The following is a 24,131-nucleotide window of genomic DNA, read 5'->3' as shown; positions in this document are numbered from 1 at the left end:
CAGCTCCACTAAACCACATTGCTTAAAGTGCATTTAATACCTTTTTTTTTTTCTCATAGCTTTGGATAGAGCATGGAAGGGTTGCACACCCTCTTTTTATTACTGTCTGTGTCCCTGCTGAAGGAAATTCATCCTCGCTATTTGCTCTAATGACATTGTCCCTGAGAAAGAAAAGTAATGGAGGATCCAACATTTTACAGTTGGCACTGGCTCAAGAATAAAATAACAATAGAATTATTGATAGAGGGGTGAATGGCACTGCCCGTGACCTGAAGAATGAACCTACAGAGGGGAATCGCACTTCACAGGGGAAAGTGCAAGTGCTAGATTAAATACTTATGACAAGGAGTGTTGTGTACAAATATTAAAAATTAAAGTGTTTAAAGTGCTTATTCCCTACATATATTGCAGCCCAATATCTTGTGAATAATTAATGAAATTATAAATATAGATACATAACAAAATACAGAAGTACAGAAACTACTTTTTGAAATCGGTCCAGTGCAACAGATACAGCGGCGCATCGATTAGGATGATGCCATTGCTGGCAATTGCCGGAAAATGCCACTGATTTGACATGCATGTCGAAACGCACCAGTGGAACCAGGGCTAGGTCCAAATTTCAGAAATTCCAAGGTGGCTTTAGGCTCATGATTTATATATTTGGGCTTTACGCTCATGAACTCATAGAAATAGAAGATTCTCAACACGTAGATATTAAAATATACAGTTTTCTCGCTTTTGTATTTAACAGATCATTACTTTTATTTTTAGATATAACTAGAATATGTGCCTTAATCTTTCTTGATATTAGACTCCATAATTAGGATCCAATCAGACTGTACTTAACAGTGCTGACAATCTAACCCCAGTAGATTGACATGGGGTGAGAGCAGAGTATCCAGATGATAATAACCACATCAGCAGGGTTTTGTTTACTAAAAATGGAGGGCCAGATTCACAAAAAACTCCGGCGGCGTAACGTATCGTCTTTACATTACACCGCCGCAAGTTTTCAGCGTAAGTGCCTGATTCTCAGAGCACTTACCTGTAAACTTGCGGCGGTGTATCGTAAAGACGTCCGACGCAAGCCCGCCTAATTCAAATGGGGCGTGTACCATTTAAATTAGGCGCGCTGCCGCGCCGGACGTACTGTGCATGCTCCGTTTTGAAATTCCCACCATGCTTTGCGCGAAGTGACGTCATTTTTTTGAATAGCGACGTGCGTAACGTACTTTCGTATTCCCGGAAGTCTTACGCAAAAAGAAAAAATTTGAAATTCGACGCGGGAACGACAGCCATACTTTAACATAGCTCGTCTAAAGTTAAGCCATGTAAAAGCATGCTTAACTTTGCGACGGGAAAAAATTACTAGCGACGACGTAACGAACGCGAAAACCTTCGTGGATCGCCGTAAAACCTCATTTGCATTCCCGACGCTGGAAAACGAAGCGAACTCCCCCCAGCGGCGGCCGAAGTATTGCATCCTAAGATCCGACGGTGTAAGTCAATTACACCTGTCGGATCTTAGGGCTATCTATGCGTAACTGATTCTATGAATCAGTCGCATAGATACTCTCAGAGATACGTATCTCCTCTGTGAATCTGGCCCGGAGAGTGCAAATCCTGGTGCAGCTCTGCATGGAAACCAATCAGTTTCCAGGTTATTTTTGTTGTCTAAGCTTAATTGAGCAAGCTGATGTTAGAAGCTGATTGGCTACCATGCCCATCTGAACCAGATTTTGCACCAGTTTTAGTAAATCAATTTAAGTGTGTTGATGTTCCTTCAGTGTCCTGCAGATTGAAAGAAAGTCAGTGTATATCAATATCACTTAACAGCACTGAAATTAGATCACTGACCTGACCATGTGGTCTGAAATGGTGGGGTAATTTACTAAAGATGAATAGACTGTTTGACTAGGTGTCCTGAAGCCGGACACCAATTAAGACCTGCTGTTTGAAAGTGAATGGCAGTCTCAAACTCATGGGGATGGGCAGTGGCGTCGCTAGGGTGTGGCTAATGGGGCTATAGCCTTGAATCTGGGATCCATAGCCCCAAGTATCTTACCGGTTGCAGCGGTATGCTCTGGAATTTGAATTTCCGGAAGGAGGGGAGTAGCTGGAGTGGAGGAGCATTGCGCTTTTTCGCCCCTCCTACCCCTTGAATCCGCTTCCAGCCCAATCTTCACATTTTCTTTTTTTTCCCTTGCCCCCCCTCCCCACACCCTTTTTGTTTTTCTCTTTTTCCTTGAATTTTTGTTGTCTAGTTTGATATATTTCCCTGCTCCCATTGTTAACGGGAATGAGGTGGTTTACCACAGTAAAATATTAAAACTCAAGTATTGTGTATATTGGGATTATTACCCCCCATTTCCAGCTTATTTGTTTGGTACCTTACCAGTTTTCTACCTATACATTATATTCCTTGTCTAGAGTTCACTGTTACTAGATAATCACTGTTAGGTTGTGCTCTTAAGAGCTTTCGCTGGTTCTTTGTGGAGCTCCTGCTCACATTTATTGTTTATTGTAGTACTGGCATAATCTTTTGTAAATGTACAACGTCTAAATAAAGAATTACAAAAATACTGGCTCACCTGTCCCACGGAAAGGGCATACTTCGGGTGGTGTTGTTGCAGCTGTAGACCAACATCTTCCAGTATCACAGCAACATTGCATCTTAGGTAGCAGTTGGGGGAGCTGATTGGTGCAACGGCCATTGGATAACGAAGTAAAACAATACCCAGGACGAACATCTAGTGCAAAGAACAATAGAATGTCACCTGACTAGGCTCAGACATAAGCGTCTTTTACTGTATATGAGTGTACAGTTATATACTTTATACTGTATAGACTTTGGGAAGTTTACCTATGCATCTTGAGCCATCTGCTGATGTAAAAAATCCTGATGGGCACTTGCAAAAGTAACTGCCCACTGTATTAGCACATTCACCGGCTTCACAGATCCCCGGGATAGTGGCACATTCATCAAGATCTAGAGCAAAAGAATCATATCATTATTATTCATATAAATGAACTCCCAGGTCAACAACAAGGACATTAAAGTAACCAAGTCAATTAATATTTGAAGCAAGTGCAATCACATACACAAACGGCCGCAGCCTTTGCAGCTTATTTTTTTATGTAATAGGCACATGATGCTGTCAGCCATTGGTTTGCTAAATCAGTGTGACACAAACTTAGATTGAACCATTTAAAACCAACCTGCAGGGAAAGAAAAAATGTTCCTTTGCAGTGGGAATGCACCAACACTGCAAAGGTTAAATGATTATCGTATTTTACGGCGTATACCACGGACTTTTTTCGTGGGTGCACGATATACACCGATACCCGATTCCCGCGCTCAGTTTGAACGCCTCCACCGACATATACCGAGCGCAGTACACGCGGGTATATGGCCGAACGTGCCCGAGTGTACTGCGCTCGGTATATGTCGGCGGAGACGTTCAAACTGAGCACGGGAAGCGGGGATTCCACTCGGAGACAGCGCGGGAGAAGCCGGGAGGACACCACCGAGGCCGCAGACGGACACCGGACCGGACAAGGCCGCCGATGGACGCCGGGCAAGACACCAAAACTGTAAGTAATAAAATGTTTTTTTACAGGAATTTCGGGTCTACATTAGGGGTGCGCGCTATACGCCGGAGCGCGCAATACCCCTATAAATACGGTATGTAGGCTTAGATGACCAGTTAAAACAGTTTTACTTAAAATGGGACTTTACCCAAAACAACTTGATTAAAAAAAAAAGTTCTTTAGCAAGAAACATACATTCCACATTAATAAATATGCTACCAAAATTAGTGTGTGCTGTAATTTGCCGCCAAAATTGTCCTCGTTTCTTCTTGCTGGAGGCTGACATTTTTTTAAAGAGCTCTTGAACAGCAGTAAGGCCAGTTTCACACTGAGTTGGTTTTCAGGCGTTTTAGCACTAGAAATAGTCTCTAAATAACGGTTGAAAAATCACCTCCCGTTCATTTCACACTCGGGTGGTGCTCTTCCGGGACGTTAGGAAAAGTCCTGCAAGCAACATCTTTTGGGGCGGTTTTGGAGCGCTCCCAAAAGCCCTGCCCATTGAAATGAATGGGCAGCGCTTTCAAAGCACCGCAACACAGGCACTTTTAACCCCTTCTTTGGCAGAAAGCACAGCAAAAGCGCCTCAAAAACGGGCGGTGGTTTAGTGCTAACGGCCGGGTGATGCAATGTGAAAGTAGCCTAAGGCTACTTTCACATTGAGGCGCTTACAGGCACTATAGCGCTAAAAATAGCGCCTGCAAAGTGCCTGTAAAACACCTCTCCTCTCATTCCAGTGTGAAAGCCAGAGTGCTTTCACACTGGAGCGATGCATTGGCAGGACGCTAAAAATATGTGGACTACGAATGCACCGTAGATATGTGAACTAACCTCAAATAAAATGAATATATTTTGAAATGTCCTGCAAATTGGATACGATGTAAGCCACATCCAATTCGCAAAAGTGTGAACCCAGCCTGAACGTAAACTTTAGGCTGGGTTCACACCTATACAAATTGGATGCGACTTACACCGCATCCAATTTGCAGGACATTTCAAAATACATTAATTTTAATGAGGCTGGTTCACATATCTGTGGTGCATTCGCGCTAAGCATTGCACAAAAAACGTGTGCGTTTTTTATGCAGTGTGGTCCGGCTCAGGTGCGAATTCAGGCCCATTATCTTCTATGGGCATGCATCTGATTCACAGATGTGTTCCGTTGTGAACAGGATAAAATCCTGATGTAAACCTGACCTGATACTGATGCAACCCTGACCTGATCAAAAACTGACGTGAAACGCTGAACAAACTGATTTTTCTCTTTGCAGGGAAAACGGAGCTGGAATTCGCACCTGACTGGTGTGAACCCAGCCGTAAGTTATTGTAAAGGCTTGTTGGATCCTCATCTTCTCGGGTTCCTGTTTGCTGCTCCTGGCCCCTTCCTCCTATTGAGTGCCTCTCAGCAGCTTTCTACAGGGGGCAACCAAGCCAAGTCAGAGCTCTGTGTATCCATTCAGACACAGAGCCCTGACCTGCCCCCCCCCCCCCTGATTGGCTGACTGATTTTTATTGACAGCGGTGGGAGCCAATGGCGCTGCTGTTCTATCTCAGCCGATCAGGAGGAGTGTCCTGGATGGCTGAAGGGATCGTGGCCATCGCTGTAAGGGGATGGGGCTCAGGTAGGTAATTGGTGGGTGCTGGGGGGCTGCTACACACAGAAAGTGTTTTATCTTAATGCATAGAATCCATTAAGATAAAAAACCTTCTGCCTTTACAACTCCGTTATACTGCTTCCCCACTGGCCAGGTTTACACATTACAGGCTTCTTGTTGCTTTTGGGTCCAGGTTTATCCTCTTTTTTTTCCGTATTTTACATAATATAAATACATATCACCCCAGAAAAAAATATTAAAGTAAGCAGAAAGTTTTTTTTTTAATTCACGGACTCTGGATCTCCAAGTCAAGATTGCGCAGGCATGCAAACTTACAAATCTGTCAAATCCTTTTCCATATTTCCTTATCCATATTTTTGAGAATGTTCCATTACATCGGCTAAGCATCACATGGAGGTGATAATGGTGATACTATTGTTTGAGGGAAGTGATGTAATGTTCCATTCACAGGAAGTTCTCTGTACGAACCAAGCGCGCAACAGGGCCGTTTGATCCCCACCCTAATCCTTTCTCTCTTCTACTTTTTTTATTAGCTTGTTACTTGACTTACTTAGTGCCGGTTCACACTACAGCGACATGAAAGTCGGCACGACTTTGTGAGGCAACTTGAGGCAACTTGGAGGCAACGTCAAGTCGCCTCCAGGACAGAACAATAATCAGCTCTGTGGGAGGGAGGGGTTAGCCTGAGAAAACAATTTTCTCTTACTGTAAAGTTGCTTCAGTTAAAGCGGTAGTTCACCCCCCCCGACACGATTTTACCATCGAGACAGGCATTGTAGCGCGAGCTACAGTATGCCTGTCCCGATTTTTTTAACCCCGGACTCACCTTGTAATCGGAGATCGTATTTTTCGGCTCCCGCGGGGAATGGGCGTGCCTATGGAGAGGGAGGATGATTGACGGCCGGCCCTGGCACGTCACTCTCTGCGAAGACAGCCGGAGTAGGTCTCGGCTCTTCACGGCGCCTGCGCACAGGCTATGCGCACGCGTCGTGAAGACCAAGCCTATTTCGGCTATTTCCGGAGAAGCGTGACGCGCCAGAGCCGGCCGTCAATCATCCTCCGTCTCCATAGGCACGCCCATTCCCCGGTATCTTCGATCTACGCGTACAAGGTGAGTACGGGGGTAAAAAATTCGGGACAGGCATACTGTAGCTCGCGCTACAATGCCTGATTTTATGGTAAAAGAAAAAAAAAAATTTTTTTCGTCGATAGGGTGAACCCCCGCTTTAAGACACTGATCTGACTTTGGATGCAACTTCTATTGAAATCAATGGGTACAAGTCGCCTTGAAGTAGTACAGGAACCTTTTCTGAAGTCGGAGAGACTTTAGTAGTGTGCATTAAGACGACTCTCATTCTCATTCACTTTAATGTAATTTCTAATGTCACGCGACTTGGGGTGACACAAGTCAGATCCCAAGTCGCGGTAGTGTGAACGGGCACTAAATGTTGCTGTCCATCAAATGAGAAGGGAGGACACATGGTGGGTCTGGGATGAGCATTATCGTTCTGTGTAGTGATATGCTCTGACATGGCGGCATCTTGCATGCACAATTTTTAACATAAAATTTCAAGGTGTTTGCATTTAAAAAATGTAGTTCTGCAATGCAATGTGCACAAAGATGTGTGTATTAGCAGTTTCATTGCTCGATAGAAAAATCTAAATGTGAAAAAATAATGTTACAACAAAAACAATCTACGCATTTCTTCTCTGCCTTTGGGATTGTACAAACAACTCTGCCTGCCTTTAAAATTAAAATTTAGATTTCCACAGTCCATGGCCACTAACAAAAACATAAATGAATTTACAGTTGTAATTGCTACAGGATGGTAAATACAGTACTTGGGATTATTCACAGAATTTAGAAGGTGTTAATATTGATGTCATTTGGATACGGGCTTTTCTTAATTCCAGCTTTTTAAAAGAAGCAAATATGTAAATAACAACCCTACTCACTTAACAAGGCCTTAGGGAACATTTGTGGTTTAAAAAATCACATACATGGCCTGAGTCCCTAACTCTCGCCCTCAGTCTGATAGCTGGTTACACAGATTCTGTGGGAAATCCAACTGCTGGATAGGATTTGGACGAAAATAAGCAAAATAATAGCTTAATAATTTATATAATTTATCTTTTTTTCATCTGGAAAACTTTTAAATCATAGCAGAAGTTGTTCTACTGCTGAAATTATTTAGTAATATGAGGCTAGGTTATTTCCTGGACAGTTCCATAGAGAGCAAAAAAGGAAACGATAAAAGTCTTCTAAAATCTAAACTCACAATGGTCATCTTGTGGTTCTAAAGGCTCAATGTTCTTTTACTTTCATGTATACGATGCATAAAGGTAAAAAACGTCTCTGTGCAGCACCCCCCCCCCCCCCCTCGAGCCTGATCTTTCTCTTATGGAAGCCTCGACCCTGCTGGGTTTCTGCCTCCTCATTGGCTAAGACAGCCAGTGAGCCAATGAGGAGAAAGAGGAGGTGGGGCAAAGCCGAGGCCCTGTGTGTGAATTGCAAGCTCCTTGCTCTGGGGGCACTCAGCAGGAGGGAGGGGTCGGGAGCGCCGGCAGGGGACCCCGAGAAGTGGCGGATCGGGGCTCTTTGCAAAATCGCTACACAGAGCAGGTAAGTATAACATGTTTGTCTTTTTTTTATATTTCCCTTATTATTACTGCAAGTTCTTTAATGTCTTGGTGCCAATGTATTGCATATGAGCGGCAACAAAGTGGGTGAGCATTAATGACCACGTGCCACACACATGGTTCATGGACGGCCGAGGATTCTGTGCTAAGAGTGCGCTTGATGCACGCCCCCAGCACTGTGTCTGAGCTGCTATAGACAGCTCTCAGCCTCTTGTTGTGATCGGGAGCTAGCGGAATGGGCTCCTGGTCATGTGACCTCTCTGACAGCCAATCGCAGTGATCTCAGGATCAGAAAGTCCATCCTGCTCTCCAGGCACTTACAGGGATGCCAGAGCTGGTCAGGAAAGGATTAAACAGAGCAATTGTTTAATGACTTTAGCCAAAATGCTTTAGGGTAAAATGTCCTATCTGCAGTTACATGAAAACTAAACACAAATTTTTTTTTATAAAGAAGTTAGGAACCAGGCATATAGGCAGAGAGCTGTGGAGAGACACTATGGAGTTCATTTACTAAAACTGAGGATTTCAACATTTGGTGCAGCTCTTTATAGAAACCATTTGGGATTTGTGAGATTAAATAAGGAGAGAACACCATTCAACAAGAGCTCAAAGTTTTTTAAGCTTACAATGCTAAACCACTAAACTGACAAGGACATCCAATAATCAACACAAAAGAATAAACTGTTCTCCTTTACTTTATAGACCACCAAGAACAGAATGAATATATGAACTGTTTTGGATCATCCGCTTCCTGTACTTCTTTACTAATAGATCCACTGGGGTTGATTTACTGAAATTGGAGCGTGCAAAATCTGGTGCAGCTCTGCATAGAAATCAATCAGCTTCCAGGGTTTTTTTTTGGGCAGAGCCTAATTAGGAACTGCAGTCTTCTCACATAGTTTGCAAAAAAACATCTTTGCCATTCTGAAGCTTCCCTCAAACCACTTTGCATATTATTTTACATATACTGTAATTCTGTACTTGCCAAACATGCTGTAGAAATCTCCCTCCACTAAGTCTGGCTGCAACCATTTTAACTGTGGGCAGCTGAAGCTGGTGCCTGTTCACTTCCTGGATTTACACAGACACACAGAGGCATGCATCCAGCTCTGCAGCTCTCATTGGCCCTCTTATGACTCATGCCCCATCCCTTCCTGGCAAACTCTCAAAAGAGTGAGAGAGAGAGCTGTGCATGATGTCATAAGCCTAGGCTTTCTACCAGACAACAAAAAGGAAGTGGGCTGTTTAAGGTATTTACTGGCAGAAAGAGAAGAGCAGAAGATTTAATAGATGGAAAGTTGAAAGAATTACTGAAGTTCCTCTTTAACTGAACACGCTGAAGTTAGAAGCCGATCTCCCAAGGGGTTACCTTGTGCTTGTGCTTCAGAGTCATTCAATCGGCATCCAATGTATGACTCGTCCCGCCCCGGTGTCATTGGATTTGATTGACAGAAGCGGGAGCCAATGGCTGTGCTGCTATCAATCTATCCAATCAAGAGCCGAAAACCCCATGGAGAGCGGGACGGCGAGTCCCTGCTGAGGGAAATTCTGGATTCAGGTAAGTCTTGCCGGTCACTGCAAGATGTTTTTTCACCTTAATGCATAGGATGCATTAAGGTGAAAAAACACAAGGGTTTACAACCCCTTTAAAGCAGATTTCCTGCAGAAAAAAAAATCTTAAAAGCCAGCAGCTACTGACTTTTAATATTAGGACACTTACCTGTCCTGGAGTCCAGCGCCGTCAGCAGCAGAGGATGAGAGATCGCTCGTCACTCTGCTTCCCCCACCGCCATCCTCGGTGAGGGAATCAGGAAGTGAAGCGCTCCTGCTTCACTGCCCAATTCCCTACGGTGCATGCTTGAGTCACGCAGCGCTGTCCTCACTATGTCCCCGTTGTGTTCTGGGAGCCGAGTGTTTCCCAGAACACAACAGGTGGGGGCGGGAAGTGACGCACTACCCACAGACTCTCTGCAGTGAGGACTCTCGGAAGTGGGTGCAAATACTCTTTGGCAGGTATCTGCACCGGAGGGGGGGAGGGTTCCGATGAGCGGAAGTTCCACTTTAGGGTGGAGCTCCGCTTTAAGCTTTGCCAAAAAAAAAGAAGCTGATTGATTTCTATGCAGAGCTGCACCAGATTTTGCAAGCTCCAGTTTTAGTAAATTAACCCCATTGGATCTATTAGTAAAGAAGTACAGGAAGCGTTTGATCCAACACAGTTCATATATTCATTCTGTTCTTGGTGGTCTATAAAGTAAAGGAGAACAGTTTATTCTTTTGTGTTGATTATTGGATGTAGTGGTTTAGCATTGTAAGCTTTAAAACTTTGAGCTCTTGTTGAATGGTGTTCTTTCCTTATTTAATCTCGTAAATCCAAAAATCCCTCGGAAAGCATATTATACATGAATCTAAGCACATTTGTATATGTTATGTTTATGATACATGATATCTTTGAGTACTGTAATTCAGCTCTGTCAGAAGCTAACCAGATACAGAGTCTGCTACAAAAGGAGCTAAAAGTAACTACGTTATTGTGTGGCCAATTTTTATAGCAGTAATTCTGGGACTGAAAAGTGATCCTGTATGTCATCAAGGCCATCCCAATGAAACTGGCCATACACAGTTAGATTTTAGTTTAAATGTCCTTATGGAAGTTCAGAAAAAAAATGGAAACTGATTGGTTTCTATGCAAAGCTGCACCAAATTTTGCACTCCAGTTTTAGTAAATCAACCCCAATATGTCACCAAATTCTATATAGTATTGTCTATTCCCTATTACTTTTAAATTAGAAAGCCTATTTTGTTATAGATATTATTTAGGCAATAACGTACCCTTATGTGAATCTTTAGTTGTATACATATAGGGCTGATAAAATAACATTGTATCTTAGGCATACAAAATGTTGTTATTGTTTTTTAGCATTTTTCCTTGTGTATCTAAACTGCACTACAAACTATCACCTGCGGTCACTTAGAGGCACCAGCAATCACACAACACTCACTGGCACTCTCAGTGGACAACTGTGGGCTGCCAACCCAACGTTCTCCCACGCTGCCATATTGTGGTTATGCTGGGCTCACATTGACCCCTGATGTATTTGTGGTTAAACTAGAGACCACTGGAAAAATATTTCTGAGAAACATGGTTCTGGACAGCTTGGGCTGGCACAAGCGCAGAAATGTTTAAGCCTTGTTGATTATGTGTGGTTGCAAAATTCAAATTAAACTGATGTGCCTCAGAAAATGTGGTTGAAAGCATGGGGAGAACAGCAGTAATTTCTGCAGTCGTTAAAATTATAAGAGTTAACCCTCAAAGTTGCAGGCCATCCCACGTAATGGCAGCTGAAATGCTTGTAATATGTTTGAAATGGCTTTTTTAACATATAATCTCTTTTTTAGATGCATGTTGTACTGGCAAGGTCATTTTCCACATTGTAACATATGGTCAACTAGTTAACCACTGCACTCTCTACATAGCAATTTAGGTTACTTAAAACATTTCTTGAAATGAGTTGTTGACTTCTGTACACATTTTATTACAGGCAGAATTTTGTTAAGTCATTGCTATTCTGATTATACTATTATACTATTATGATGAGCAAAAAGGGGTGCCAAAACATATTTTCTATTTGTTTATGTAAATTTTTAGGGGATAGCTCTATGGTCATTTACTCCTAATTATTTGCCAGGAGCCTTTGAAGAATGTCAGAAGAGGATTGTGGGTTGGTTGATCTGCAGCCAATTCACAAAGCCAAGTTCTTTAGAGCTCCATGGTTCTCCTGTTAAATTTGTTCCAAAATCTGGTTTCTTAACCTTTTGGCCACACCTAATGCCTTCAGGTTGTCTTGAGGGATTGGCAAAGTGCCTAATGCAAGGCACAGGTGCCAGATCCTGTTAGAGATCTAACTGTTGCCAGGAGTTAGGAGCTCTTGCAAACCCAAGCTCTTGGCTTGGATTTGGTTTGAACCCAAGTTCATCTGAACTTGAAAGGTAGCTATCAATGCTGGACAGGAGATTTCTCATACTGCAGCTGACGTACACAAAGAGCAGGGATGCTCATGACATCACTTACCAATTATGGGTATATGGCCCTATTAGGTTAATGTCATTGATCTAATATGGTAATGTGGCAGGACCTGGATCACCTGCTGGTGGTACTGTGGTTTCCTGGGTGGACAGTTGTAGTTCCAGTGTTCACCAGAGGGTGTCTCCCAGCAGCCAGCAGATCCCGGAGATCATTCTCCACCTTATGTTGGCTGTTGGGAGAGTATTTAGTTCCTCTTCTGCCGTTCATTTGTGGTTTAGTATTTTGCCTGATAGCCAGAGACTTGTTTGCTTATTCATCCTGAGCCTCATTTCTTACTCCTGTCTTGTACCCTTCTACCTTGTAGCTGTTTCTCTTGTTCCTGATTCCATTCCTGGTTCCTCCCTTCCTTGCATCTCTAGTATTGCCCTGTTGTTCTGTTTCCCATTTTGTAAATATTGTATATAGTTAGTTGCTAGTTAGGCTTTCTGTTACAAGGTAGGCTGTTTGTTAGGTATTTTTGTCAGTTGGTTATAGTTCACTTATATCTTCACGTTTGCTGTGTTTTCTGTTTGCTGGTGTTTGGATGGCTTTTTTTCACTGTAAATAAATCTTATTTTAAATGTATATGATCTGGTGTCAGTCTCCTGAGTGTAGCCATGCATATCTGGCCATCCCTGCTGTTGATTCCTGACACTATGTGATTCTTTGTATACATTAGATGCAGGTGCTAAATCTCCTGCCTAGCAATGACAGCTAATCTCTGCGTTTGGACAGCACCTGGTTTGGAGTGAGTCCAAGCTCATCACTACTGGTCAGTAAGGACAAGAGGGAGCTAGGGAGTCATGGAAATGCTAAGTATCTAGATGTAACATGAGTTTATATCTTTTAAAAACAATAGTAGGTAGCTGATCTTAGATAGCTGTAAATAATATGGTTGACAGTTTACTCTAATGCTGATTTTATAATTTATAGCAACTCGGAGTACATGGACTTGTGTTCCATGACCCCCTTGGCACTTTGGTCCAGCGCTTACAGCTACCTCAGTTCCACACCGCACCACCACAGGCTTCAGTGCTTGAGTGTCTCTATCCCACTCCCACAGCAGCCCTTGGCTCCAGGCAGCAGCACATCCTGGAGCAACCGTTCAGCAGAGTGGATGGGATCACACTGGCTCTATTTTAACTGTGACAGGTGTGTTGTTCACTGGAACCATGTGAGTGCATCTTAATATTTCTTCTTATTGTGTCAATATAAAGGAGGGCTTCCCTTGTCTCCCTTTGTTCCCTTTCCTATCTTCCGTTACGAATTGCAGCATAGGCCTTGTTGGCAATTTTTGTTGGTTGGGAGAGCAGGATAACCCAGTGAACCTCACCTAATCAATGATTGATTAGGTTGGAGGTCACAGGACTAAAACACTTTCCCATGGTGATTTTATAATTCAGTAGCAGAGGTTTTGACTCTAAAGCCTCGTACACACGACCGAGGAACTCGTAAATGAAACATTGTTTTCCTCGACGAGTTCCTTGTCAGGCTTGTCGAGAATCTTGACAAGCTTTCTTTGCGTACACACTGTCAAGACAAAATCTCGTCGTTCTCAAACGCGGTGACGTACAACACGTACGACAGCACTATAAAGGGGAAGTTCGATTCCACTGGCACAACCCTAGGGGCTGCTTTTGCTAATCTCATGTTACTGCGTGTTAAGTAAAACTTTGGTATGAGACGATTCGCGCTTTTCAGTCTGTTAAAGCATGACAAATGTACTATCTCCATTACGAACGCTACTTTTACCGAAGGTGCGCTCCCGTCTCATACTTTATTCTGCGCATGCGCGAGTTTCTAAGCATACACACAAACGTGTTTCTCGTCGTAAACCAGCCCGACTAGAAACACAACGAGGAAATTGAGACTCCCGACGAAGAAAAAGAGAACTTGTTCTCTTTTTTTCTCATTGAGTTCCACGTCAGTTTTCTCGACGAAAAACATACACACGACCGTTTTCCTCGGCAAAAAAGCTCTGCCACCAAGTTTCTTGATGGATTCTGTCGAGGAAAACGGTCGTGTGTACGAGGCCATAGGGGGTCGATTTTGCAAGAGAAGTTGCACTTTGCAAGGAAATTTTACCCACAGCTTCATGAATGTTGTGAAATTTCAATTTGCAAAGAATACTAAATTACATGCAAGGAAAATAAAAAACAGCGTTAGCATTTTTTTTGCTTGCACATATTTGCATGAAGGATGCTAGGAGAGCTTCCCCTCATTCACGAATGAGGTGAAGCTCATTAGTAAGGTACGGCACACACATATCGTACCTACATTGTCCCAAGCTGGACCAATGTAACTATGTAAACATTGCCATACCTAATCTTCAGCTTTAAAGGCAAGGAAAAAAATCTTTCATGGAAAGTTTAGTGCAGTTTTTTTTTATTTTAGTGCGGTCATGTTATTATTAAGTTGGTAAAGCTTGTTAGTAATGATTACTTTGAGGAAATCAGATTTTGTGGTGCATGGAAGATAATAACAGCTCTGCCTCTCATAGATACTTCTGAGAAAATATTATCTGACCAGTAGAAAAAAAATGATGCAGACTCAAAGGACTCATGAAGAAACTTTTCAGTTAGGCTCTGTTCACATATACGCTGTGAGATAAACGCTGCAAATCCTGGGCCTTTCCCGCACTGAAGTGGCACAGCGTTCATGTGAACCGCAGGGAGTGTGAATGTTAAAGCCACCCAAAGTGGTTTGCAAAACGCAGTGAGATTGACAGGATCGGATCGCATAGGTGTGAACACCCATGTGATCTAATTCCAGCATGGGAAAAAAGGTCCTGCATCTTTTTTGCGAGGACTTGGTGCGATTTGAGCTATACAAATGAATGGCTTAAATGGCACTGCACAGACATTGCATGTGTTTTGAATAGGAATGTGGTGCAATTCCTAACCGCTGCCCCACACCACATATTTATGAAGCCAGCCTTAGTCAAGATTTGTTTTCATGTTGGATTGACTGATGGTAACCTGTATGGAGAATATGTGAAAGGTACATGTTACATGTACAGGAGAAGTCTTATTTTATGCATAATTTTCGGTCAATGCATGCTTCCAGATATGAAGCAAAAATAGTACGTTGTAAAACAAGTTCAGTTCTATAAATAACAAATGTAGTATTATAAGGGATGTCCTGTATTCTCCGAACAAACAAAGCAACTTGAAAAAAAAAAAAATTAATGTGCCATAAAAAATTGACCTTTATCATTACAATAGATTTTTTGTCTCGACCTATTGTATGTATTGTTACAATGGGTACAAAATGTAATTTTAATCCCTTCATGATGAAAGTAAAACAAATCTTAAAGCTGGAACCCAACTTTCTGGTTATTAAAACTGTACTGACTTAATGTGTCCAGGAAAACTATACCTTGTTTTTCAGGACATTTGGCCTTCATTTGATGGTAAATGGTAACGGATATCTCCTGATTTTTTATTATTGACCCAAAATAGTATTTTATTCTGTGTATTTTTTGCCGTTACCATGACCTACTACCAAAAAACAACACAAAACAAATTCACCTAGGAGTATGTGCATGTTATATGTTGTTTGTATCCATAATAGAGCTCGGAAACATTAGTGTGCATTTTGCTTTTTCTTATCCTACCTAAAACACAATTACACTAGCTGACCCTTTTACTAAATATATATATTTTTTTAACCCTGTAAGGTAAAGGCATAATATGCTAGTATGCATCACATACTAGCAAATTATGTTAAACTTACCTTAAAACAAAGCCCTCCCAGCGCCGAGATCTCAGAACTACAGCGGGCTCCCATCTTCACCCGTCTTGCTTCCGGGTTCCCAGACCGATTAAGACACAGGGCTCAGAAGGAATGGCACAGCTAGCCGCTCCTTCAGAGGGCATGCGCCAGTGACATCACCGGCTGCATGTAATGTAAATATCTCCTAAATGGCGCACGTTTAGGAGATATTTACACTACCTATAGGTAAGCCTTATTATAGGCTTATCTATAGGTAAAAGTAATGGGCCAAATCCTCAAAAGGGATACGCAGGCGGAACTGCTGTTCAGCCTGCGTATCCCTGTGCCTATCTTTGGAACTGATCCTCAGAAGCAGTTTTCCAAAGATAGGCAGAAGATCCGACATCTGTAAGACACTTACACTGTCAGATCTTAGGATGCAGTACCGCATCCGCCGCTGGGGGCATTTCGCGTTGAAATGCCGCTTTGCGTATGCAAATGAGGACTTACGGAGATCCACAAAGCTTTTCAGCTTTGTTTTTTCTGCGTAAGTTTACGTTTGCATACGTAAAATTAGGGATGCTTTTACAAAGTGTAAACTAGTTACACCTTGTAAAAACAGACCTTTTTTTCGATCGCCGCTATTTTTTTTAAAATTTGAATTTTATTTTTCGTCGCGTAACTTTTTTTTTACCCGACGCAACTTTATTGTCCCGTCGCAATCCACAAAGCCCGGCGTAACGTAATTTTGCGCGCTGCCCGTCGGGAAAATGACGTCACGAGCATGCGCAGTACGGCCGGTGCGGGAGCGCGCCTCATTTAAATTGTCATCGCCCCCTGCAGAAGAGGACCGCCTTGCGCCGGAGACATTTAAGTTACATGGCCGAAAATTTCTAGGTAAGTGCTTTGTGGATCGGGCACTTAGGTAGAAATTTTCCGCCAGTGTAACTTAAATGGTAAAAGTTAAGTAAGGCTACGTTTTTGTGGATTTGCCCCAATGTGTAGAACTTCACTTACACTTTAAGCGCTGGAAGATTTTACCCCTTCATGAACAGGGTGGTATTGATTACCCCTGGGTTTTTACAGCAATACAGGGATAATATTCACTAATGTTTATAAAAACATCCTATGCTGAATGGGCCAGACAGGGGAAAGGGGCCTTAGAAACATCTGTTGTGTGTTTTACACATGGGCGTTTTGAATCGCGGGAGAATAGCCACAATTCTGCCTGCAATTTCAAAACGCCCAGGTGTGAATGACAAATCACACAATGCACATTTTAGATGCCGTTCATTCTAATGGCACCTACAAACGCAGTGTGGTTCTGCTGCGACTGTCTTAAATCGTGGCAAACCACGTCGCATGAAGCTTGTTGCCCAAAAAAAGTTCAGATGCTTCTTTTGGGCAACATGCTTCACGTGATGGTGTTTGCCACGATTGCATGACAATCGTGGTAGAACTACACCGCATTTTTAGGTGCCATTTAATTAAATGGTGTCTGAAATGTGCGTTGTGCGCTTTGTCATTAACATCTGGGCATTTTGAAATCACGGGCAGAACTGCAATTCAAAACGCCTATGTGTGAATGCAGCCTTAAGCCGCTTTTACGCCGCTTTTACACAGGGCGGATCAGTAATCCGCCTCCGTATGCTCCGTAAGCTCAGCGGGGATCACTCCGTTGATCCCCGTTGAGCCTTGTCTTTTCTCCGCTCTCCCCTATGGGGGGATCGGATGAACACGGACCGTATGTCCGTGTTCATCCGATCCGCTCTGCAGAAGGAAGAAAAAATAGGGTTTTCTTCCGTCTGCAAAATCGGATCTTTGCGGAGGAGGACGATTACGGGTGTCAGCGGATGTTCATCCGCTGACACCCGCAATCTCATAGGGACCAATGTATGTCCCCTTTTCATCCGCAAACGGACTAATAAGTGAAACTCAAACCATAAACAAATACAGTCAGGTCCATAAATATTCTGACATCAACACAATTCTAATCTTTTTGCCTCTCTACACCACCACAATGGATTTGAAATGAAACAAACAAGATGTGCTTTAACTGCAGATTTTCAGCTTTAATTTGGGGGTATTTACATCCAAATCAGGTGAACAGTGTAGGAATTACAACAGTTTGTATATGTGCCTCCCACTTTTTAACCTCCCTGGCGGTATGATTATTTCAGATTTTAGGTGCTGAAAGCGGTACCATTATTTTGCAAGGAAATTTGGTGTTTTACATTGTAGGCCTGTAATCCTTATGAATAACTCACTTAAATCTGTCCAAACAAGAGTCTAGTAGGCATCCCGTGTATGAAAAAGTTTGAAAAACAAAATCATAAATTATAATATAATAAATAATTATAAATAATTATAACAAATAATAATATAATTATAATAAAAATTATTCAATAATGTAATCAACTCAAAATCAGAATTGTCGCTGTCATTACTTTTATTTTTTATGACGAATTTCCCCACAAATCGATATCGCTCAATTCTGCAAGTGATTATAATTTATTATCGCTGTTTTCTAGCTGCTCTAAAACCACTTTTGACATAAAGGGACACATTTGATTGCTATGGACAATCTACAGTTTGCAGGCAGAAAGAACAGTTTTTATTTTATAAAAGTACATGCAGAACACTGGGCAGACCACTAGGGACAAAGGGGGGGGGTGTATTTTTTGCATACAGTACTGTAATCTATAAGATTACAGTATACTGTATGTAATGTGTTTATTTACTTTTTTAAATTTGGCGCCGTTCTCCACCCCGTGCGTCGTAACGTCGCAGGGAACGGAGATCGGCGGCACACAGGGACGCTGTGTGAATCGAGCGAGGACCCGCTCGCTCACACAGCGGGGAGGCATTGCAGGATCCAGGGACAAGGTAAGTAACTTTGTCTGTGGCTGCTGCGAGGTGAGCCTGAGTCTGGCTCGGGGATACCGCTTTTGGTACAAAAATCTTACCCCGAGCCAAACTCAGGAATACCGCCAGGGGGGTTAAGGGACCAAAAGTAATGGGACAATTGCCTGCTCAGCTGTTCCATATCCAGGTGTGTGTTATTCCCTCATTATCCCATTTACAAAGAGCAGATAAAAGGTCGAGAGTTAATTTCAAGTGTGCTATTTGCATTTGGAATCTGTTGCTGTCAACTCTCAATATGAGATCCAAAGGGCTGTCACTATCAGTGAAGCAAGCCATCTTTAGGCTGAAAAAAACAAAACAAACCCATCAGAGAGATAGCAAAAACATTAGGCGTGGCCAAAACAACTGTTTGGAACATCCTTAAAGCGGTGGTTCACCCAAAAATTAACTTTCTGTCACTAGATCCAGCATACTGCTGACATCTGCAGTATGCTGGATTATTTTTTATTTTTTTTGTACTTATCATTTTAGCCGTATTTCTTCTCCTGCACGGAGCGGCGTATCCTTCCGGGTATAGGCGTTCCTAAATAAAGCGCAGTTGATTGACGGGCTTGGATAGCGTGTCACACCATCCGGAAATAGCCGACGTGACTCTCGGCAATTTACGGCGCCTGCGCAGTCAGCTCTACACGGCAGGCGCAGGCGCCGTAAGCAGCGGAGAATCACGTCGGATGGCGGATGGCGTGACGCGCTTATCAAGCCCGTCAATCAACTGTGCTTGATTTAGGAACGCCTATTCCCGGAGAAGAAATACGGCTACAAGGATAAGTACAAAAAAAAAAAAAAATCAAGCATACTGCAGATGTCAGCAGTATGCTGGATCTAGTGACAGAAAGTTGATTTTCGGGTGAACCTCCGCTTTAACCACTTGGGATCTGCGCTATGGGAGAAAGACTTCCACAGCGCGGCTCTCAAGTGCCGAGTGGACGTCTTTAGACGTCCTATTGTTGTCATTCCCTGTGCGCGCCGCTGGGGGCGTGCAGCGGGGAAACAACGTGCCCGGCGTTTTGCTCGGGAGCCGATGCGAGTGCCTGGCGGCCGTGATGTCCGCCAGACACCCGCGATCGTCGGTGACAGCAGGGACGTGGAGCTCTGTGTGTAAACACAGAGCTCCACGTGCTGTCAGGGAGAGAGGAGACCGATCTGTGTCCCTTTACATAGGGACACAGCATCGGTCACCTCCCCCAGTCAGTCCCCTCCCCCCACGCAGTAAGAACACACCCAGGGAATACATTTAACCCTTTCCTCACCCCCTAGTGTTAACTAGTCACATTTATACAGTAATTAGTGCATTTTTATAGCACTGATCGCTGTATAAATGTGAATGGTCCCAAAATTGTGTCAAAAGTGTCCGATATGTCCGCCGCAATATCTCAGGCCTGACAAAAAAATCGCAAATCGCCGCCATTACTAGTAAAAAAATAAATAAAAAAATATCATAAATCTATCCCCTATTTTGTAGGAGCTATAACTTTTGCGCAAACCAATCAATTTACGCTTATTGCGATTTTTTTTAACAAAAATATGTAGAAGAATACGTATCGACCTAAACCGAGTGAAATTTTTTTTTTTTTTAAAAATTGGGATATTAATATAACAAAAAGTAAAAAATATTGTGCTTTTTTTTCAAGATTTTCAGTTTTTTTATGTTTATAGCGCAAAAAATTAAAATCGCAGAGGTGATCAAATACCACCAAAAGAAAGCTCTATTTGTGGGAAAAAAATTATAACAATATAATTTGGGTACAGTGTTGTATGACCGCGCAATTGTCATTCAAAATGCGTCAGCTATGAAAGCTAAAAATTGGTCTGGGCAGGAAGGGGGTTTAAGTGCCCAGTAATGAAGTGGTTAAAAAGAAAAAACGCACCGGTGAGCTCAGCAACACCAAAAGACCCGAAAAACCACGGAAAACAACTGTGGTGGATGACCGAATAATTCTTTCCCTGGTGAAGAAAACACCCTTCACAACAGTTGGCCAGATCAAGAACACTCTCCAGGAGGTAGGTGTATGTGTGTCAAAGTCAACAATCAAGAGAAGACTTCACCAGAGTGAATACAGAGGGTTCACCACAAGATGTAAACCACTGGTGAGCCTCAAAAACAGGAAGGCCAAATTAGAGTTTGTCAAACAACATCTAAAAAAGCCTTCACAGTTCTGGAATCAAGTATTAAAAAATGAAAGTTTGATTTATGATTGTTAATCTGTCCCATTACTTTTGGTCCCTTAAAGCGGTGGTTCCCCCTAAAACAAATTTCTAACAATACATTCGTAAGACCCGTTACACTGCGGGTAGGCTGGCTTTTGTTTTTGTTTTTTAGTACATACCTCGATCTCGCCGTTTCGTCCCTTGGCGGTGGGCGTTCCTAGTTGATTGACGTTTCTCCGACGGGCGCATACTGCGCGTCACGACTTTCCGACAGAAGCCGAACGTCATTGCGCAGGCGCCGTATAGAGTCGGCTCTATACGGCGCCTGCGCAGCGACGTTCGGCTTCTTTCGGAAAGTCGTGACGTCACGTATGTGCCCGTCGGAGAAACGTCAATCAACTAGGAACGCCCACCGCCAAGGGACGAAACGGCGAGATCGAGGTATGTACTAAAAAACAAAAACAAAAGCCAGCCTACCCGCAGTGTAACGGGTCTTACGAATGTATTGTTAGAAATTTGTTTTAGGGGGAACCACCCCTTTAAAGTGGGAGGCACATATACAAACTGTTGTAATTCCTACACCATTCACCTGATCTGGATGTAAATACCCTCAAATTAAAGCTGCAAGTCTGCAGTTAAAGCACATGTTTGTTTCATTTAAAATCCATTGTGGTGGTGTATAGAGCCAAAAAGATTAGAATTGTGTCGATGTCCCAATACTTATGGACCTGACTGTATATAAATACAGATCTTCCTGCCTAGCAATTATTTATAAAATATCCAAATATGTTCCAACACCACATCCCAATAAAACTTCAACTCAGCTTATATTACTTCACCCTTTTTGTATACAAAGGTCAACAACACATATGAAATGAAAGGCACCGGATCAGCGTAACTACCAGGCAACTAATATTTTTAGAAGGACAGGCCAGTAATCGCAAGCCTTGTATTTTCTCAGGACAGGCTTTCTTCAAATGTACGTGAGATGACATTTGCTACAATATATTCACGTCAAGAATGCTGGTGATTTCTTGGGACTGGCAGCCACTAGTGGATACTATAATAGGGTAAAACAATGGCCTATTCAGCTAAAAATAAATTATTTTGTACATCAGTTCTAAACATTTATAGTAACCATTACTGAAGACATTCTTTAGTCAAAATGTAATCAGCAGCCAAGAGGAACACATAATTGTAATTACATTTTAAAGACTGCTTGAAAAAGCACAAATGTGACACATAAAGTGTTTGGTAAGATGTTATTGTTCTTCACTGTCAGGATTACAAGAACATTTTTCACCCCCTTATAGTTATTTCTGGTCCAAAAATCTGGGATTGTGGGATCTGTATATGTGTGTTTGTATAATACAACATATCAAACTGCTTTCCAGGGATAATTTGATGAAAACAAAACACTGAAAAATATTCAGATTTATGTGCTAAATAAAAGACAAGACACTTTTCAAACACTTTGGTACAGTATACTTAAACTATGTTTCAACCCCTTTATTCCATTACAGGGTGGACTAAAGTAGGTATACATTAATCGTATTACGGCAATTTATTTGAATTCTATTTTATTTTTTCATTAGCATTTTTATATGTATATACAGTTTTGTGAAAAAGTATTTGCCCCCTTTATGATTTTGAATTTTTTTCATATTTGTCACACTTAAATTATTCAGATCAAACTAATTTTATCATTACACAAAGATAACACGAGTAAATACAAAATGCAGTTTTTAAATGATGGTTTCATTTATTAAGGCAAAAAAGCTGTCCAAACTTGCCTGGCTTTGTGTGAAAAAATAAGTGCCCCCTAAACCCTATAATTGGTTGTGCCATCCTTGACCACAACAACTGCAATCAAGCGTTTGCGATAACTGACAATGAGTCTTTCACATTGCTGTGGAGCAATTTTGGCCTACTCTTCTTTGCAGAATTGTTTTAATTCAGCCACATTGGAGAGTTTTCCAGCATGAACGGCCTGTGTAAGATCATGCAACAGCATCTCAATTGGATTTAAGCCCAGGCTTTTACTAGGCCACTCCAAAACCTAAATTTTGCTTTGTTTGAAGCGTTTGTAGGTGTACTTGTTGTTATGTTTCGGATCATTGTCCTGCTGCATAATCCAAGTGCGCTTGAGGTCACAAACTAATGGCCGGACATTCTTCTTTAGGATTTTCTGGTAGAGCTCAAAATTCATGGTTCCATCAATTATGGTAATTCGTCCAGGTCCTGAAGCTGCAAAGCAGCCCGAGACCATTACACTATCACCACTATGTCTGACTGTTGGTATGATGTTCTTGTTATGAAATGCTGTATTCATTTTATGCCTGATGTAATGGGACATACACTTTCCAAAAAGTAAATTTTTTATCTCATCAGAATATTTGCCTAAAAGTCTTGGGATAATTAAGATGTTCTTTGGTAAATGTGAAATGAGCCTTTGTGCTCTTTTTGGTCAGCAGTGGCTTTGGCCTTGGAACTCTCCCATGGATGCCATTTTTGCCCAGTCTCTTTCTTATTGTTGAATCATGAACACTGATTTTACCTAAGGCAAGTGAGGCCTGCAGTTTTTTAGATGTTGTTCTGGGTTCTTTTATGACCTCCTGGATGAGTCATCGTCATGCTCTTGGAGTAATTTTTGTAGGCCGGTCACTCCTGGGAAGGTTACTACTGTTTCAAGTTATCTAAATTTGTGGATAATGGCTCTCCCCGTGGTTCACTGAAGTTCCAAAGCCTTAGAAATGGCTCTGAAACACTTCCTACATGTTTTGTTTCTAATCTGTTCTTGATTTTTTTTAGATTGTGGCATGATGTGTGGCTTTTTGTGATCTGTTAGCGTGCTTCACTTTGTCAGACAACTTCTATTTATGTGATTTCTTTATTCAACAGGTCAGGCAGTATTCAGGCCTGGGTGTGGCAAATGAAATTTAACTCAGCTTTCCAAAAAATTGTGGTTAATCACAGTTCATTCATGATTCAGCATGGGAGGGGGCAATTACTTTTTTTCCTTTAATAAATGAAATAATAATTTAAAAACTGCATCTTGGATTTACCCAGGTTATCTTTGTGTAATACAAAAAATGTGTTTGATGATATGAATCATTTACAGTAAGTGTGAGAAATATGCAAAAAAAATAAAATCACGAAGGGGCACTTTTTTTTTACACAGTATATATATATATTTTTTTTTGGGGGGGGGGGGGGGGTATTGGGATGGTATTGGGAACAATAATGTATGTCCTAAAGTAGGTATACGGTACTAATAGGGTCATGTTTAGTGTCTTAGGTGCACCATTCCTTAAACCTGTCCCTGACACTGTGCCAATGTTTATTCTCTTAAATGTCCTCCATCAATGTTGCAATATTCATGTATCCTGTCCCAGATACTGCGTCACACAGTAACACACAAATTACGGTTTGGC

At 42.0% G+C, this 24,131-nt stretch overlaps 1 protein-coding gene across 1 annotated transcript in view; it reads right to left on the bottom strand.

Moving 5' to 3' along the window:
• FBN1 (fibrillin 1) overlaps positions 1-24,131 on the bottom strand; it is a 359,844-nt gene that overhangs the window by 173,376 nt on the left and 162,337 nt on the right. Inside the window, exons 8-9 of the mRNA XM_040342652.1 lie at positions 2,867-2,992; positions 2,595-2,753 (exon numbers count right to left, since the gene is read on the bottom strand). Of these exons, the coding sequence (XP_040198586.1) occupies positions 2,595-2,753; positions 2,867-2,992 (285 nt within the window). The remainder of the gene's footprint in view (positions 1-2,594; positions 2,754-2,866; positions 2,993-24,131) is intronic.

This window comes from Rana temporaria, chromosome 3, assembly GCF_905171775.1.
Source record: "Rana temporaria chromosome 3, aRanTem1.1, whole genome shotgun sequence".
Lineage (NCBI taxonomy): Eukaryota > Metazoa > Chordata > Amphibia > Anura > Ranidae > Rana > Rana temporaria.
Note: the sequence above shows the minus strand (reverse complement) of the source record. Positions and strands in the feature narration are given on the sequence as shown.